We start from the raw sequence: 18,127 nt of genomic DNA on the forward strand, positions 1-18,127 counted from the left end.
TTTTTTTTAAACTTATTGAGATCTCTTAATCTGTGCTTTACTGTTTTGCACTAGTGTCCCTCTGCTGTGCAGGAAGGAGTGGAGATTGTCTTGTGTTGCTGGTGTCAACTGTTCTCTGTCAGTCTTGGGAGACCCAAGTTGTACAGTACAGGCAGCAAGTGTTGCCCTGTGGTTATGTGACCTATGGCCTTAGGTGTTGTTGCTGGATCACAGATGACAGATAACAGGTTTTTTACAACCTTGTTTTCTTTTTGTAGAGCCCACTGGGATTCTTTAACTTTCTCCCACATCATTGCTTACCTTTGGATTTTTTCCTGCTATGGTGAAAGATAGAAATTTAGGAGCTATCTTACATGCAGAAAGTACCCCTCTCCCTTGCATTTTCTACAAGAATCAAGTCCGTGGGTCTTTCCACTTGACACTGATTTCTCTCTCTCAATGCTGAGAAAAACCCCACCAAACCAAAAACATGTACCAACCCCCTTTTTTCTTTGAAGTTTGCAGATAATCAACCCTTACTGCTCTTGATTATTTGAGATAAAGCAATAAATTTTCATGTTACCCCAGAACAATTCTGCTGTGATTTTGTGTGGCTTTGGTAAAAATGGAAATTGGTCTAGTTGATGATTTAGTTGTGGTTTTCTTTTCTCTTTTGCCTATTCCTTCCTGGATCAGTAAAATTATTAGCAAGGGACTGAGATACCAGTTGTGTGAAGTCGTTCTGGAATGGGCGGCAGCACTGCCAGACCTTCTGGCAGGATGTTGTAGTTGGACTCCCAACCTCGGGACCACCTCTGAAGACTGTGATTTTGCTGCTTGGGGTTTTTCCCATGAGGCAGGGAAGGGTCTTGCTGTAATTTGAAATACGGGAGCCTTCAGTGTTCTTATCAAGGTGCTCCCAGCGACGCTTACCACTTCAAGGGAAACAGGATCCTTTTATTACAGGATTGTCCTTGTAAATACTTTATGGTCAAAGCAAGCCAGACCTGCTCTCCTTTCTGTTCTCTGCTGCCTCATTTCCAAAAGACTTGCTATGCCTTGATGCGCTGTTCAGCTAATGACTGAGTCAGCAGCTTGTCTGGAACTCTTGAATGGGTGAAGTCAGTATATTTATATAACCATCTGCGCCTGGAAACATCTAAGCAATAACAGAATATGAGAAAAGAGGTGACAGGAAGCTTGATCTTCCATTAAAGCTTAAAATATCAAGGCCTAAACCTTCCAAATAGCAGGTTGAAATTTGATGTAATAGTTGGTGTGACATCCCAGCAGATGATGGAGGCGTACCTATGAGCTCCACTCCCGACCACAGCAGGTAGCACGCAGACGCATCTGGTCACACAAGGGTAACTGTCCTTGATTGCAGTTCCTCAGCTGTTCCTGCCACGGAGAAACATGCTGTCAAAGACATCTGGAAAGGACTGAAAGTCTGTGGTTTGTTTTGGTTTTTTTGGCATGGAGGAGATAAATAATTAACCACTAGATGGGGCTAAATATTTACAGATCAGCAGAGAGGCTTCCTGGAAGAACCCGCACTTCCCTTACTGGCATTTTATTTGTTTTACTGTATTTGTTGACTAATGAGTAGACAACTGTAAACCTGTAGAAACTGAAACTCCCTCTAAGAAAGAGTTGCTGTTTAGAATATCTATTAAATAAAAAGTAGGCACAATTTACTTTTTCTAAAGATTCATAAATGTGTAATTTAACTAGCATGTATAAAGTGTTGATGTATTTATTAAATTAATGCAAGCTATTTAATTTTACAATATTAAAAAAACCCAAACCCCTGGTATTACAGAGACAATTATCCTGTACATTAAGGTAGTTAAAGTGGGTTTTTTTGCCTGTTGACATCTCTCTGAAATAGGACAGGAAAACTGTGACTTTTAAAGAAAAGGAAGGTTATAGGATAAAGCTTAGAAATTGTATGTAAATGGAGAGAAAATACTATTACTCAAATACAGAAATACCACATTTCAAGTTTGAAAAAGGAATATGGCATTCCTTTATAAATCCATTATTCTGTAGCTAAAGCAGTACAGCATTAACAACTAACTATAAATTTGTACAATGGTATATAGGAATTACACTTGCTTATAATAACAATTTCAAAGTAAAATGATTTAATTTGAGTCCATTGCTAGCTGTAGAAAATATACTGGGGGATTAAAGTGTATTAGTAATAATTTTTAGACCAGTGTTTAAAATATGTTTATATCATGATTCATTCTGTAAGAAAGTATTTTGCATAAATTTTTTTTCTTAACTTTCTTCCCTTCTCCACTAAAATCTGCTTTTTTTTATGGCCTTGTGGGGAAGCATGGGACATAAATTAAAACTGTTTCTGGAAGAATTTTTCTGTCTTCTTCCATCTTGAGTGTAAGGGATCTGGAGAAACCCTTTTGTCCTTACCTAAGACACTATTAAGCATATTTAGACCTTCAGACTTGTTTCTAGAACAAGTTCATAAAACTCTCCCATGTGTATATTTTCATAACTAACAGGTTACAAGGTATAGTTAAATTACAGTTAGAATCTGTTTCTCATATAAACCTGTAGTTACAACTTGTTCAGTAGCCTAAAGAGAAAGGAGTATAAGCAGTTGCTGTCTTTCTGTAGTAGTATTTTAGGCAGTGAGAAACTGTTATGAAGTTAGGATCTAGTCATCTTTATTTAGCTTAAACAGGTGCAGCTCTCTGCTGGAAGCATTTTTCAGTGAATGAGTTCCTACATCAATGTGCCTGTTAATTCCTCCCAGAAAGAGCTTTGCCTGTTACTGCAGTGTTGTGTTGTTGATTCATAGTCAGATGGTACTTTTTAGTGGAACCTGCAGACCCTTTTCCTATTAATACCACTTCCATGTGTTGTCCTTCTCATTTTGTATTTTTTTGCCTTTTCCTATGCAAGAGAGAATTAAAAAGTGGTAACTCTTAGTTCCTTGTTGATATCAGACCATGTTGCTCATTAGTTAAGAGCATTTACATTCCTGACCATGTTCACTGATGGATTTGCAAACCGTGCTGTGCATTATATCACCTAGATGTCAATAAAAGCTTTGGATATAGTTAGAGCTACCAAAGAGACTTGACGTGCTCGTCAAAATATCCCCTTGCTTTCCCAGCAAATTGTGGGTTGTTCTTCTGTGGTTAATTTTTATTCTATGTTAATGTTATACCAACTAGCCTCTTTTTTTTTTTTCTTTTCTCCTTGTTTGCTTATAGGGATGTCATACAGCGAAGTACCAAAAGCCTTGCTAAGTCAAGAGACACTACCTTTTTTTCCTTTCCTCTAATTCTTTAGGCAAACTTTCCTGTGAACAAATGGAGTTAGGTTTATCTGTCCTTGACAAATCCATAGTCATATATATAGGACTGTCGTGGTTTAACCCCAGCCAGCAACTAAGCACCACGCAGCCGCTCACTCACTCCCCCCCCATCCAGTGGGATGGGGGAGAAAACCAGGAAAAGAAGTAAAACTCCTGGGTTGAGATAAGAACGATTTAATAGAACAGAAAAGAAGAAACTAATAATGATAATGATAACACTAATAAAATGACAACAGTAGTAATAAAAGGATTGGAATGTACAAATGATGCACAGGGCAATTGCTCACCACCCGCCGATCGACACCCAGCCAGTCCCGGAGCGGCGAATCCCTGCCCCCCCACTTCCCAGTTCCTAAACTAGATGGGACGTCACATGGTATGGAATACACTGTTGGCCAGTTTGGGTCAGGTGCCCTGGCTGGGCATGAGAAGCTGAAAAATCCTTGACTCTAGTCTAAACACTACTGAGCAACAACTGAAAACATCAGTGTTATCAACATTCTTCACATACTGAACTCAAAACATAGCACTGTACCAGCTACTAGGAAGACAGTTAACTACATCCCAGCTGAAACCAGGACAATAACTTAAAGTAATTCTGTATTTCTAAGGAATAGTTTTGAAAATAACATAGCTCTAATAGCTTAGAGCAAACTAAAATTATTCTGTAGTGATAACCTGGATAATGGTATACGGAACAGGGAAAGTAAGCACAATTTGGTACTATGGTATTGGCTTCTTTCGAGGTAGGTTGGTCATTTTTTTGTTTTAAATAGTTTTCTACTTTATCCACTTTGATCTTGAATGTCAGCAATCAGCTTGCTCCTCTGCTTGAAATTTAGACAAAGCACACAAAACTAAATTAACATTGAATGTATTTTCACGTGGTTCATATAGTCATTAAATGCACATTTAGCTTGTTCTACAAGTGGGTTAATCATGTGCTTCGGAAACAATTAGATCAGGTTGACAAAGAAATAAAATACACTGCCTAGAGGGGAAAATCTGCATTTTGATGCCTGAGTGCGTTGCTTTGACTCCATTCTGGCATACAAATTTTAAGCTTTATCTTTTCAAACAGAGGCTTAAGATTTTGGCATTTGTGAGGCTATAATATTAACTAACATTGCTGAAAGATTGTAATGTTTGTATTTGATGTTCAAGTGCGTGTATGTCTGAGTGTGGCCATTTCAGTACTGTGCTCATGTGAGGGTTCCTGTTTTTCTTGCTTATTGAAAGCAGTGTTTTCTGCACTTTCTTTCCCTCCTGGGTAGTTCTTACAAAATTAACTCTGGAACACATAAACAAACCCAGACAGTAAGAAAAGTATTGCCTGAGAGGATCTTTGCTTGACTAACCACAGTTTTGGTTTTACGGATTTTTCTCAAATTTGTTCTCTCTGGAACAGTGGCAACAGTTGTCTTCGAGAGATTGCAAAACTATGTGCAAAAAAGTAAATGCATGGAGAATGAGTTTTCCCATTCTCTTGAATCTTTGCTCAGGCTGTACTCATCCCTAATTTTAATGTCTGTCCATGCTACGACTGCCATTTAGTACTATCCCAAGCCAAAACTCTCACAGTCCATAAGCTACAATGCTACGCATAGTAGTTGGTAGATAACATGCTTCTTTGTTGTCCTGCAACCAAGGCTATTTTTTTTTTCTTCTGTGAGATGTTCTGTGATGAAGTTGTATTTTTCCTAAGTCCTTGAAGTAGGAGAGAGGTGTTCTCTCAAATGGTTATCTGCTTGTTTGGCAGCTTTATTACTTGGCTGAAATGAAGTTTTACTTTGTCCAGGCTCTTGGGCACTTTAGTATCCTCTAACTTGACCGTTTTTCCCACGCTAGTTTTCCAGAACAGGGGTTGCTCCTGGTCAATGAAAACTTTCAGGACCTAGATGCAATATCATTTGAGGCTTAGACATTTTTAAACTTTGCAGTGGCAGCAGCATGGACCTGTCAGCCTAGCTGGTGTTCCCTGTGCGAAATGGGTGATCCATTCACAAAGGGTCATGTGCTGGTTTTGGGCAAGCTTGTTCTTGACCACTTCCTTTTGCGAGTGGTTTACAGTATTCATCTCTTCACAAACCTCCTACCTCTATACAGCTGGCAGCTGACTTGCTAACAGACATCATGGTTTCAAAATGGCACTACCAAAACCTGTTCTTGCATTGGTATGGACTCCTGCAGACATACTGCAAAGTACTAAGCCTTATTTCAGTATTAATTTTAACACCTTCTGCCATATGAAGTACCTCACAGAAGAAGGGCCCTAGAGTGATTCTTTTATTTTACTGATCTGAAGATCAGTTCAGCATTACAGATCTCTGGGGTGTGTAGTACAAGCAGTTGTTATTTGGAGATCTGGTTTAGTCTCGGTTTCCTAATGGAAGGTGATCTTCTCTCTTCATAGGTATGTGCCATGGAACTACCATGAACCCCAGGTGGACATGTATGATTTTTCTGGTGACAAAGATCTAGAGTATTTCCTGCAGCTTGCTAACGATACTGGTTTGCTGGTTATCCTGAGAGCTGGACCTTACATCTGTGCAGAATGGGACATGGTACAGCCTTTTGTAACAGTTACCTCATTTCTAGGGTAAATCTAATGCAAGTATTTCTGTCTTAAAGTAGACAGACGTACTTCGAGTGTCCTTGGACAAGACTTTTGGTTTAGTGTATTACTCCATGCATCCTAAGTGTCTTCTTACAACGCAAACTTTGTATTTCTTTTTTCATTGGGAATTATTACTTGTAGAAAATCAATCTTCAGGTCTCAGTATATGTTTTGATAATAGGCTAAATTCTTCTTACGTTTCCCAAGAGCGATCACTGACTGATTCCCTTTCTTTTCCCAGGGAGGTCTTCCTGCATGGCTGTTGGAGAAGAAATCTATTGTTCTCAGGTCTTCTGATTCAGGTAGAGGCATCAAAAAGTACTAGTAAAAATACACTTCAGCAGCAAGGCAACTTTGCTGTTTGAGGCCATTACTAGTTAATTCATATTTCAGCTTAAGTTATCTTGTGAGTAGAATCTTCAGTACTGTTAATTAGAAGTGTGCATTCAAGAAGTATATAGAATGAACAAAGTAGGGTAGAAAGTTTCCAAGGTATTGACAAATTTCATGAAAATTGGTGCCAAGAGAGAAATCATTGTCACCATTGAGGAAAAGACAGGTAGCTCTCAGCTTTGAGTTTTTCGGTTTTGCAGTGGCTGACTGGCCACTCATTATGGGAATCCTTCCTGGCTGGTCAGTGTGCATGTAATTTCAGAACTAGTTACAGCATTCTTGTGTGCTACCTAGTCACGGACCGGACACAGAAGGATGAGATGAGACAGGAGATTAATGTGGTTATTGGAGTGTGTATTAGGGGACAAAGATATATATCATATATGACTTCAGTTCTGCTCATTGTGGGATAAATTATCTATTTAAAAAAGCAGTACACATAGCAACATTTGAATTTGTTTTCTGTATTAAGACAATCTGTGTGAGACATATTGAAGTCTCTCTGGTGATTTTCAAAGTTCATCAGTATTTAAATGTTTTATTTTTTAGTAAGCTGTACTGGAAGCTGACATTAATGAACGAGTATAACAGCACATCAGTTCATTAAATTCTGTTCTGTTATACTTACTTAGAACACTAGGTAAAAACTACCCATATATAATTTAAAACAAAAACCCCCAAAAAGCAGAAAAGTTGTGGAACATTTATACTTTGTGTATCACAGATTACCTGGCAGCAGTAGAGAAATGGATGGGTGTCCTTTTGCCAAAGATGAGGCCTCACCTCTATCAAAATGGAGGTCCAATCATCATGGTGCAGGTAACTTCCTGAAAAATCAAATGAACCCAAGCAGCATGGATGCTTATATTGCTCTTGCAGAAACTCCATGGGTGTTGGGTGGTAATGTCACTGATGTTCCTTAACAGTTTCAGGTAGTTGAAAGATTCTGATTAAATCCTTTATCCTAAAGAACCGAATGCACTGTTTCTAGAATTCAGAGAGCCCTTGTCTGCTGTATCAAAGTTGTTTCCCACAACTATAGAAAGCAATAGAGGAAACTTGTGGAGCTTTTGAGATCTGAGTTTCATGTCAGTTCTCACATAAAGCCAAAATACATTAAAATTGCCTGAAACCCTCTGACAGGCAAAAGGAGAATAAGGATACCTTCAGGTAGAAGCAAAAGCAGTATGGAGTAAGCCTAAATTGTGACAAAAACGGCCTCAATTTATTCTTTTTAGTTATTCGCACCTAACTTAAGCTGTAAATGTTTCAGGACACAACGTTGTGTGTTCGTAGTGAGTAGCTTCTCTCTTAAATTCCTTCCAGAGGTGCAGTGGTGATTGTTTGATATTCTTAGTATTTCACCATAACAGCTTTGTGTTAATTTTTTTTAAAACTCCCTGGTTGGCACAGGATGGGATAGGAGGCCCTTCTTATAATATGCCCAAGATCATTGCTCTTGAACAATGTATTATATCTATTGAGGAAAAGCACCAGGCAAAATTACTCCTTGGCAGGAATAAGTTGCTTATAACAGGATTTTCAGAAATAACTTTCAGTTGTATGTGGCATTGAATCTGGAGCTTGAAGGTCCATCCCCTTGGGAAAGATGCGTACCTCTCAGTAGTAGTAGGGTTGTCCTTCTCCCCTCAGTCCTTTGAGCCCATTGCAGGGCTTTGCTGTTCATGTGAGCCGCTTGTAGGTGTCTCTGTTCTGCAGGTCCAATTTTGCTGCAGTTTTGATCATGTCACAACCTGTTATATGGTTTTATTGTTCTGTTTGGGAGGTGGGTCATAGCGCTCTGTTTTTAATAGAGACTGTGTTTCGATCACTTGCTAAGTAGCTAGGGTAGAGATTTTTACATGGAGGGCAATTCTGTAGGAAAATTACTTGCTTCCACACAATGATTGCTCCGCTGTAAGATACAGGTGAGAGGAATGAGTGTCTAGAACTGTTGTCTTCTCTTACTTCTCAGGTCTGGAGTTAAAGTGACATTTTCAGCATTGCCGTCAAAGGAAGAGGAAGGTTGGATTTGGGCTTTCCATTTTTGGTATCGGGTGTAGACTGAAATTGGCTACTGCTTTATTGACTTGCTTTTACTGTGCAGGTAGAGAATGAGTATGGAAGCTACTTCGCTTGTGACTATGACTATCTGCGTTCCCTTCTGAAGCTCTTTCGACAGTATCTTGGGGATGAGGTGGTGCTGTTCACAACTGATGGTGCAAGCCAGTTTCACTTGAAATGTGGAGCTCTTCAGGGCCTTTATGCAACAGTGGACTTTGCCCCAGGTTGGAGACTGCTGTTTGTTACCAAAAAATTCTGTTGTGTTGTGTTTTGTGGCAGGACAAACTGAGTTGACTGCTTGACAAACCTGACTGCTTTGTTTAAATGGGGCGATAGACATTTATGGATATTTGATGTACTCTTAAACATACAAGAATCACCCACAAATACCCAGATAGAGAGTCATAATCACTTCCCTGCATCATGAAATCATGAATAAACAATTTACACTGCTCATAGTGCCTGTCTCCTAAAAAATAGCAGTAATAGTTGACATTGATTCCATTGATGGTTTTAATATTTTTTTGATGTTGGGTTTTTTTGGTTGTTGGTTTGGTTTTGGTTTTTTTAATGTCCTCTGCCCCAGAATCCAGCCCTTGTAGTTAATTTCTTTTTAAGCCAGTGGTTACTGGAAAAAAATTACTGCTGAAGATTATCGTTAAAAATGTGCACACTGCCACAATTTGCTGTGTTACAGGCCTGAAGAATGGCTAAGCAACTGTAGTGTGTTCAGAAGGTGCCCTTTTGATATAATAGGAGAGTTAATGATGTAAATGTTTATGTACTGCACAGACTTGGCAAAATAGGCTTAAGGCACAAGAAACAAACTCTAAGATGGATCTTTCCATATTTTTTACATGTGGTCTCTTTTGTACATTATTCTCTCTACAGTCAAAGATGTGTGCTTAGCAGGAACCTGTTTTCTTACAAGTAGATTGAAATTGTGAACTCCTTCATGTGTATTATTTATGAGCTACTGATGGAAGTAGTTATTTCTGGTCCCTATGGCTTGAGCCACTAGGAGTGATCAGAAGTGAAACTCAAGAGATAGCCTGGCTTCTGTTCTTCCCCATAGTCTTGGTACCACAACCCCAGACCTATATTTTCCAATGACCAAGTAGCAATTCTGACACATCTCAGACTTTTTTGGTGCCAGGATGTTATTCCTGAGAAAAGCTGGGTTTTCAGAAGATGTATCTCAAAAGCAAAGGCATACATGCATGTATGTATGTATTTTAAGTAAGTTCTGCAACTTAAACACTGGAATCACAGGTACTGATTCCTCTGTTTTCTGAAGTAACTTTCTTGTCTGGATTTTTGCTAGGTGTTGGAAGGGAGATAAGACACCTTTCAGTAAAATGAAGGACCAAAAAGTCATGGATGTAGCAACTCAGTTTTATTTTTATCTTCTTATAGGTGGCAATGTCACAGCAGCATTCTTAGCTCAAAGGGGCAGTGAACCTACAGGCCCTTTGGTATGTCTTCTCACTTAAATTTCTTGTATCATTCCTAATCTTGCAGTGGTTAAGAGAGGAGTTGACAACAGTGTGTTGGACAGTTTTACAAAGACACAATTTCCAAGTCAGTCAGAAAAACTGAATAGAGGAGCTTCTCTGTGTGTCAAATCCACATTAACTGCTGTTGTGCCAATACTACTCTAGTCTCAAAAGGTATTGATTTTGTTTCAGTATTTTTCCTTGCTGAGGCAAATGTTTACAAAGCAGCAGGAAACAGTAAGTATGATTAGATGAGTTAGTGAGGTGCGTGTGTGGGTGGAAGTTAAAAGCAAAATTAAAAGGGCAGGTTAGAAGTTGCTTCCTGTTTTCAGCTACCCTAGAGGTTTTATACAAGCTATAATGGGATGTGAGATAACTGGAAGCCTTTTTGACAAAGGGAGAAGGCCTGTTGAGGGTACAAGATTAACTCTGTGCTATAAAATTGTTTAGAATGCAGTTTGAGTATTCAAAAGATTAATTTTTTATTACATCTAGTCTATGTATGCTATTCTGCAGAGAATGTTTTGGTTCTATCATTTATTTGAATGCTAAGCATCTGAAACATGTTCATGTTGGCAGGTTCTGAGGAAATCCATGCTCTTTGGTATTTAACCAATTATTTTCAAAGTGTCCCTATAAAATTATTGAAACAATCCTTTAATTTCTTTGACTTGTAATCTGCTGAAAACCACTGACTTAGTGTACACTTTGCTGTATTTATAGTAGTTTAAAAATGGCTCGAATGAGTCAAGGTGCTATGTTTCCTTCCCTCTTACAGTTAGTAACCTTAAATCACATTGCGTTCTGTTCTTGTTCCCTCTTCATGTTTTCCCTTCCTCTTTTGCCCTTCCTCCTTTCAGGTTAATTCTGAGTTTTATACTGGATGGTTGGATCACTGGGGGCACCGTCATTCTGTTGTGCCTGCACAAACTACAGCTAAAACACTTAATGAAATCCTGGCACATGGCGCTAATGTTAACCTGTAAGTGTGTGTTCAGTAGAGGTAAATTTGGGGGGGATTTTTTTCCTCCCAATTCAGCAAAACCTGATTTAAGTGGATGGCTTTTTTTCCTTTTTAGGTACATGTTTATAGGTGGGACTAACTTTGCCTATTGGAATGGTAAGAAATTGTTTAAATGATACTAATGATGTAGGAAAGCTGTTTATGAATTAGGTAGTAATATATTCTGTGAAAGAATAAGCTATGCCTGCTTTCACATGACAAAAGATGACTGCACTAGCTGTTCTCTGTCTATTACCAGCATGTTGTACTAAATCCACATGGTATTTATCTTTGCAAAGGCTAATTCTGCTTCACCCAGTCCTGTGAAACGGTTGAAACATGGATAAATTTGTTTTGCTTCAGAACATTTCTGAAGACTGTATAACAGAGCAGTGTGAGCTCAGAAGGATGTTGTCCTCCATCAGGAATAGTTTCTCTATGCCATATCCCAAATACAAAGGCCTATGTTGAATCTAAAAATGTAGCAGAGTCTGGCTGTGATTGGAGAGAATTCTGAAAGTTGATACCTTTGAAAAAACCCAACTCTTCCACTGTTTCTAGTGCCTTTTTTTCTTTTCTTCCCACTCCCTTAGGTGCTAATATGCCCTATATGCCACAGCCCACTAGTTATGACTATGATGCTCCACTGAGTGAAGCGGGAGATCTGACAGAAAAATATTTTGCCTTGAGGGAAGTCATTGGTATGGTGAGTGTCCCCAGGACATATTTAGAATGGGTCTTTGAAACATCCCTGGTGTACAGCAAACTCTCACTCTTGTGTTGGTTTAAGTTACTCCTGAATTTACTGCATTCTGCAGGTAAGGGAAGGGAAGTAGAACAAGGCGATTAGGCCAAGCTAACTGCTTGTTGTTACAAAAGGGGAAAGATCTTGCACCTCTCTGACTGTACTTTCTGTCCCGATGGCTCCTTCCTTCCTTTCAGAGGAGGGAGTACAGGTAGGTGCAGGTCTGACACCTAAATGATTCAGCTCTGCTTTTTTGCTGTGTTTGTTTTCTTTCAGCTGAAGGTCAGTAAGCTGAATCGACTCAGTTGGATGAGAGCCAGTGCTGGCACAACAGTAGCAGAGGGAGGCAGGAAGGGTTTGGCTGGGAGTAGAGATGGAGGAGGAGTGATCAGAGCTCTTTCCCTTGCAGCATCGATGAGCCATTCAGTTAGCTCAGGCTCATCACTCGATGTCAGCCTGATATGCACTGCAGCTTAGTGCTTTGGCTGTCTGTATCCCAAGCTTCATGTTGTGGTTTTGGGCCTCTGTGAGGAGTGTGCTTATCCAAATGAGCACATCTTGGTTTTGTGATGCCACAAATTGTAGGTAGTGGGTGGGACCAGCTTTGCCTTGCTGTAAAAATGCACAGTATCTCTACAGACTGGAGACTGAAGTGAAACATGGAACCTGCATCTGGATTTTGAATAGCCTTGCGTTGGAGGTCATTCAGATGAGGCTTAAAAACAGGTTCAATGGGAATCCCAAGGCTTAGGCTTGTACTTGCTGTCCCGTTGCATGCCAGCAACATTCCTGTTCACTAAAAGACAGCTTTTTGATGGGAGTAGATCTCCCAAAAGTGTATTACGTTTTCTCTAGGGTTGAGCATGCCTTTATCTCCATACCTGTGGAAGGCCTGCTGTGGATCATGTTCTTCAATTTCTCCACTGCCCCTAAGCTTTCTGTTGATGGGATAATTTTGATAGCCTTTCAAGGGGAACCTCCTGTCTTGATGCAGCTTTTCTCACCAGAGAAATTCCCAAACTTCCTGTTTTTGAGTTGTTTTCTTCAAGGCAAGATCCCTATCTGAAATGTAAGTAGTGTTCTAGTGCAGTGAGAGTGCCTTGATAAGATCTGAAGTGTTCAGTATAACCTAAGGTGTGTTGGGTCATGGTACAGCTTTTTTTGGTGTGGTTTGTTTATCTTTTACCCTCCATATCCATAGGATCTCACTGAAGTTTTCCTGTCTCTGCAGTGGGTTTTAAACCCATAACAGTCTATCTGCTCAGTTGCAGTCTGGGGTGGAGCTGATGAAAGAAAATTAAGTTGCCTGTAACTAATGACTGTGTTCAACATGTTAGCTGTGCTATAGGGCTAACATGTTATAATCTTCCTTTACTGTTTCCTTCAGTTAATAAATGTAATAAAGAAGAAGGGTTTTACTCTACAGCTTCTTTCAATTGCTGACAGCATTCTTTAAATTTTATTATTTGGGCTGAAATTTCCTACTTTTGACTTCTTCTCTTGGGAGAATTCAGTTTTTCTTTTCTTTAAGTCTTAATATCTTGATTATTATCAAATACAGAGAGGAAGAAATGAACTTGTTGCCAGAAATATAAATCAGACTTTCATCAGTCCATAGTTGAGATTTGACAGGAGGGCATTTGGAATTATACTGCTGTGGCCTGTTTAAAAAAAACCAAACAACAAAACCAAAAAAAACCCCAAACAGACCAACTAAACAAAAAAACCCCTTGTTTTGGTGCAGAGGCAAGCTTCTGAGCAGAGTTGTATGCTGGATATACCATGTGTATATACCATGTGTAAGCCCAGCAAGTCATGCCTTGTGCTAAAACTTTCAAGCCGAAATCAAAGTAAAATCTCTTAAGAAAAATACCCTTTTGGCCCCTCACCAAATTTATATAAAAACCCCCTAGGAGCTGCCAAAGTAAGCATTCAGAAGTCACTGAATGTTCAGATTAAGGTAGCCTTCACAAGGGGGGTCATTTGTGCATGTATATTAAAAGGTAGGCTTAGATTGCTTGATCACATGGGTATCTCATCTGCAGAAGTTTTTTCTTATAACGTGCAGGCAGGGCCATGTTCAGTAAATGAAAGAAGAGATGGGAAGAGTGGCCATTACAGGGTACAAGTAGGCTCAGAAGGGAGGAGGCTAGGGTATGGGGCAGAAATTCACTGTCTAGACTTGCCACTCCTCAAAGGTGTCCAAGAAAGTGGTGGACACCCTTCACCTCTTTGCTGATCTCAGGTGGTTATTCCTAGAGATATAGGGCAAGAAGTAAAGAGAAATAGCCTGGCAGTCCAAGTGTTGCCTTGTCATGTTTCCCTATGATTGACTGGGCAGTGGTCTAGACCAGGACCACAGGGAAGCTAATGATGAGACCTCAAAGGTTCATGGAGCTGTGGAGGAGGCTGTGGTCTCAAGGCCTGCTTCTCAAAGAAGCCAGCCCAGACAGTAATGGATTAGCAGGTGGGGGTGGAGTATAGTAACACTGAAAGGAAAAGCACAAGAAGCTAATAATTCCCACACAGAAGTGCTGCTAGGGAGGGGTCAGGTGCCCTACAAACTTGGAACAGTTAACTCAGCTCCCATGGACTGGGGAGATGACTGCAGGAGGGTTATAGAAGACAGTAATGCAAGCTCTAGCCACAGGAGGGCTCCAAGGGCACTGTGATTCTTTGGCAGCTCATTTGTTCGCTATGCTTTTTACTGTTACCTCGAGTTGAATAGTTATTAAAAATTGTTTACCATATGTGATCAAGTCAGATGGTTTAGTTTTTTTTTGGTTTTTTTTTTTTTTTTTTTAAAAAAAAAACGCTTAATCTTAGACTAGATGCAGCTTTTATCCTTTAGCACATTGGGATTATCTACTTTTAGCCAAAGTTCTAGAACTTTGGCTAAAGTTACATGTAGTAAGTTATGAAGCGGTAAGTGAGAATGCAGTTAAAGCATGTTTTTATTTAAGTTTCATGTGGGTTTTTTTTCTCTTTCCTTTTCTAGTATAAGCAGTTACCAGAAGGTCTTATCCCTCCGACAACACCCAAATTTGCATATGGGAAGGTTCGCTTGCAGAAGGTAAATTAACATCCGTAACATGCTGTGTATCTTTCCGTAATGCTGTATGTTTGCTTTTTGCAAAAAATGTTTATGAGGCTGTCATGGCAGTCTCTAGATATGATACAAAATAAAGAGGAAAACCTTGAAAGCAAACTTTCAGGGAGGAGGGAGCAGAGCTTGGGAATTCAGAATTATGCCCATGGTGGAAAATGAGAAAATGTATGTTATCTGAATATAAAAAGAAAATTTTTACAATATGCAGTATGTGCCTGAAGTTTTACTAAACTTAAATTAATATATTATTAACACAACAGAATCTTCGTTGTCTAAGATAACTCAGGTATGAGTAATGTAGCTGGGGGAATGCTAGCATGAGAGCTATGAGCAAAGCGTGTTTTTGTAGCTGGTGATGCCTCTGAAGTAGAAAGAGCAGGTGGGGTATACATATCTTTTAAATACTTCTAGGCATTTACATTTCAAATATGGAACATTGTCAATAAATTTGAAAGTCTTACTGATATTTTCTTACAAGATTTGTGAAAATCTGTAGCTGATGAGAGAAATTAAATTAGTTTCCTGCCAAGGAAAAAGCATGCAGAACCCAGACTTGCTATATCCTGTCTGATAACAGTGGTATAACTGGTCAGCACATGAGTAGCTGGGGTTTGTCCATAGCACCATCACTTTAGGACCAGCAACAATTTTCTGTGAAATACGGTTGAGAACTAGGTTCCTGCAGTGAGTGTAGAGGATGGTTTAAGGGGGGATGGAAGAGACAACAGGTATGAACTTGGCTATATTCCTTCTGCTGGGCACAGACAAGTTGTTTTGAGGTAGAGGATTACGGCAGTTGGTGTACTGGATACTGTAATTCATAATGTTTTGATCTTATACTTTGTACTTTTAGTTTGACAGCCACGTTTCCAGTCAGCAATGTATCTGATCTGTTATGTGCTGCAGCTGTAGCATTGCAAAATTTGGTAGTGATAAGGCTTTGCAGGCGTTTTCAAGTCATCCCACTCCAGTGGTGGGCAGAAATACTTTTTGTATAAAAATGATTCAACAGTGAAGTTGAAACAGATCTATATCATTTTCAACAACCTTTGAGTATCTTCAGACCTTTTAGGGCAGGTTTCACTGAACTGGCTTATATTAGGTAGTGACTAATTAAATACCATTATCAGTGCACCCATCACTTCTACTGATATCATAGGTTGCCAGCATTTGGGAGCCTAGCAATCAGATTTTGACTCTTCCATCTTCTCGTGGTTCATGGCTCTCAGGCTGTCCAATTTCACTAGAATGATGAAGTTTCTCTTTCATGCCTTCAAGAAATGAATGCTGTGGGGTGCCTGGCCCAGACACCTGTCTTACAAAGGAGGAGTCGGATGACTAAACTTGCTCAAATATCGCAGCTTTGACCTGGCCAACACACTGCGAGCTCTGTTCTTGCACCTTCTCACCTTCTACACATCCTGCTTTTTTGAGAGGAGTTGTTTTACTCTCCACCCAGTCGTTTTAGGAACCCAGATGGCATGTCTAAACTGCCAGGTGTGAGGTTCCTGTCATTGCCTGTACATATAGTGTGATCTGCACTGAAAGCCTCTAGAATTCTTTTCTGGGAAGAAGGCTGCTTTTTGCTCTGTGAACCCACTGGTTAAGTTCAGCAGCAATTTATTCCTCTGCTTCGTTACCCTGCAACACAGGATGAGTCTCAAATCACAGAGGGTTTGTACTGTCCCAGCCAAAGCCATCCTCCCAACTCCGTGATGCGTTCTAGCCCCTGCTGGAACTAGATCCAGTGCACCTTGTTGTATGGAGGAGCCTGAATGTATTTGGGTGAATATCAGAGAGGGAATATTCTAAATGATAGGACTTAGCTGTGGTTATAGTAAACTTCCCAGCTATATCGTTTGCAGTGACAGTGCTAAAACAAATACTGTGTGAAGCCTCACTGTGCAGTTGAAGTCCAGCAGTCAGGCTACAACGCAGAGCATTGAATCTACTTGCAGTGAACCAACTCCCTTGACACTTTTGCAGAAAGGAAGAGGGAAAGGAGACTCCAGACTATTTTCAAGAGTCATATGGTGTACTTTACAGAGGTACATGTAACCAGAGCAGACTGTTCTCTATTTTTTTTTTTTTCCCACAAGATATTCAGTCCTTAAGTACCTGATCAGCTACTCAGGACCTAAGCTTGAAGAAAAGAGATCTTTGCCCTTAGCAGTGCTGTCTGGCAGATATGCTGTTTTTTGGAGGTTTGCAAATAGGTTGCCCCAGATGAAAATAGTTGGGGAACCCAGGCTAGTTGGGGAGGGAAAAGAAATAAAAATTAATTAAAAAAAAAAAAGAAAGGGAAAAGAAAAGAAAAGAAAAGCTCCCCTGCTGTTCACTGATCGGCAGTGATCAGCACTTCATTGTTGTTCATTTTGAGCTATTTAATTATTTTAAAGAATTCTCCTGGTGGGGAAAAATATAATTTATTAAAAGATGCTGGGGATACTGACATTGCTACAGAAGAGCAGAAGACAGAAAAGCAGGCAGTAAGGAAAAAATTTTGTTGCATAGATGCCAAAGAGAAGTGTTGAAGATGAGGAATGAGGGCAGGCAAGGGCAGAACAGCAATAGATAGGCGCAAGAAATATGAGCAAGATGACAGGATTTAGGGGTTTAAGACCCAGAATGTGGGCAGCATCCTTTCCAGAGGGAAATGCACGAGTCTTAGTGCCTGCAATGTGTCTGTGTGTCTGTGCAGGCTTGTGAGCAGGTGGTAGTTTCTGGTCACCACTTGTGACCAAGCACTCCTCAGGGCCCTCAAAGGAAATGCCTGTCCCAGCACTGCAACCTGCAGACTCATAGGTTCTGGAGATGTGCTCAGTTCTTGGGATGTGGAGAGCTCAAGCAATAGCAAGTAGTAGGCAACACTGACATTAGTTGGTGGTAGAAAGGGGTTAAGCAAACAGGATGCTGCCAGTAGTTGATATCATTCCTGTTGGAGCTTTTCTGTTTGGGGTTTGTTTTTTTGGTTTGTTTTTTTTTCATGCTTGATCTTACACTTTGGTTTCGAAGACCTTGCTCTGGAGGATAAAAAAGTACTGCTATTTTGTATTAGTAGTAATCTGTTGTCTTGCAGGTTGAGGTTTTTAAAAATTCTTGACAGTGTTTGTAATTTTTAAATTTACTGTTAAGTTTGTTGTGATACCGATTGTCCACTAAGTAGCAGTCAATGGGAACTTGCAGCAAGCACAGATCTTGTTTTGGTTTTATTTTTGTATGCACCACTTAGGAATGAAAAGCTGAACAAAAATAATCCACTGAAGTTGCAAAGAAACAAGCTTCTACCAGCCCAGTCCATAAGTGAATCATATGTGGTTGACCTGTATTCAGAACAGAAGCCCCTTTGGTAGCAGGAACTTTAAAAAAAAA

The 18,127-nt window shown here is 39.8% G+C and overlaps 1 protein-coding gene across 1 annotated transcript in view; it reads left to right on the top strand.

Annotated features, from left to right (window-relative positions):
• GLB1 (galactosidase, beta 1) overlaps window positions 1-18,127 on the top strand; it is a 47,383-nt gene that overhangs the window by 13,785 nt on the left and 15,471 nt on the right. Inside the window, exons 3-11 of the mRNA XM_010570659.1 lie at window positions 5,742-5,892; window positions 6,187-6,247; window positions 7,063-7,157; window positions 8,446-8,626; window positions 9,819-9,877; window positions 10,759-10,880; window positions 10,978-11,018; window positions 11,495-11,607; window positions 14,645-14,719. Of these exons, the coding sequence (XP_010568961.1) occupies window positions 5,742-5,892; window positions 6,187-6,247; window positions 7,063-7,157; window positions 8,446-8,626; window positions 9,819-9,877; window positions 10,759-10,880; window positions 10,978-11,018; window positions 11,495-11,607; window positions 14,645-14,719 (898 nt within the window). The remainder of the gene's footprint in view (window positions 1-5,741; window positions 5,893-6,186; window positions 6,248-7,062; window positions 7,158-8,445; window positions 8,627-9,818; window positions 9,878-10,758; window positions 10,881-10,977; window positions 11,019-11,494; window positions 11,608-14,644; window positions 14,720-18,127) is intronic.

The sequence above is a fragment of the Haliaeetus leucocephalus genome, unplaced genomic scaffold (assembly GCF_000737465.1).
Source record: "Haliaeetus leucocephalus isolate CR32 unplaced genomic scaffold, Haliaeetus_leucocephalus-4.0 Scaffold298, whole genome shotgun sequence".
NCBI classification, from domain to species: domain Eukaryota; kingdom Metazoa; phylum Chordata; class Aves; order Accipitriformes; family Accipitridae; genus Haliaeetus; species Haliaeetus leucocephalus.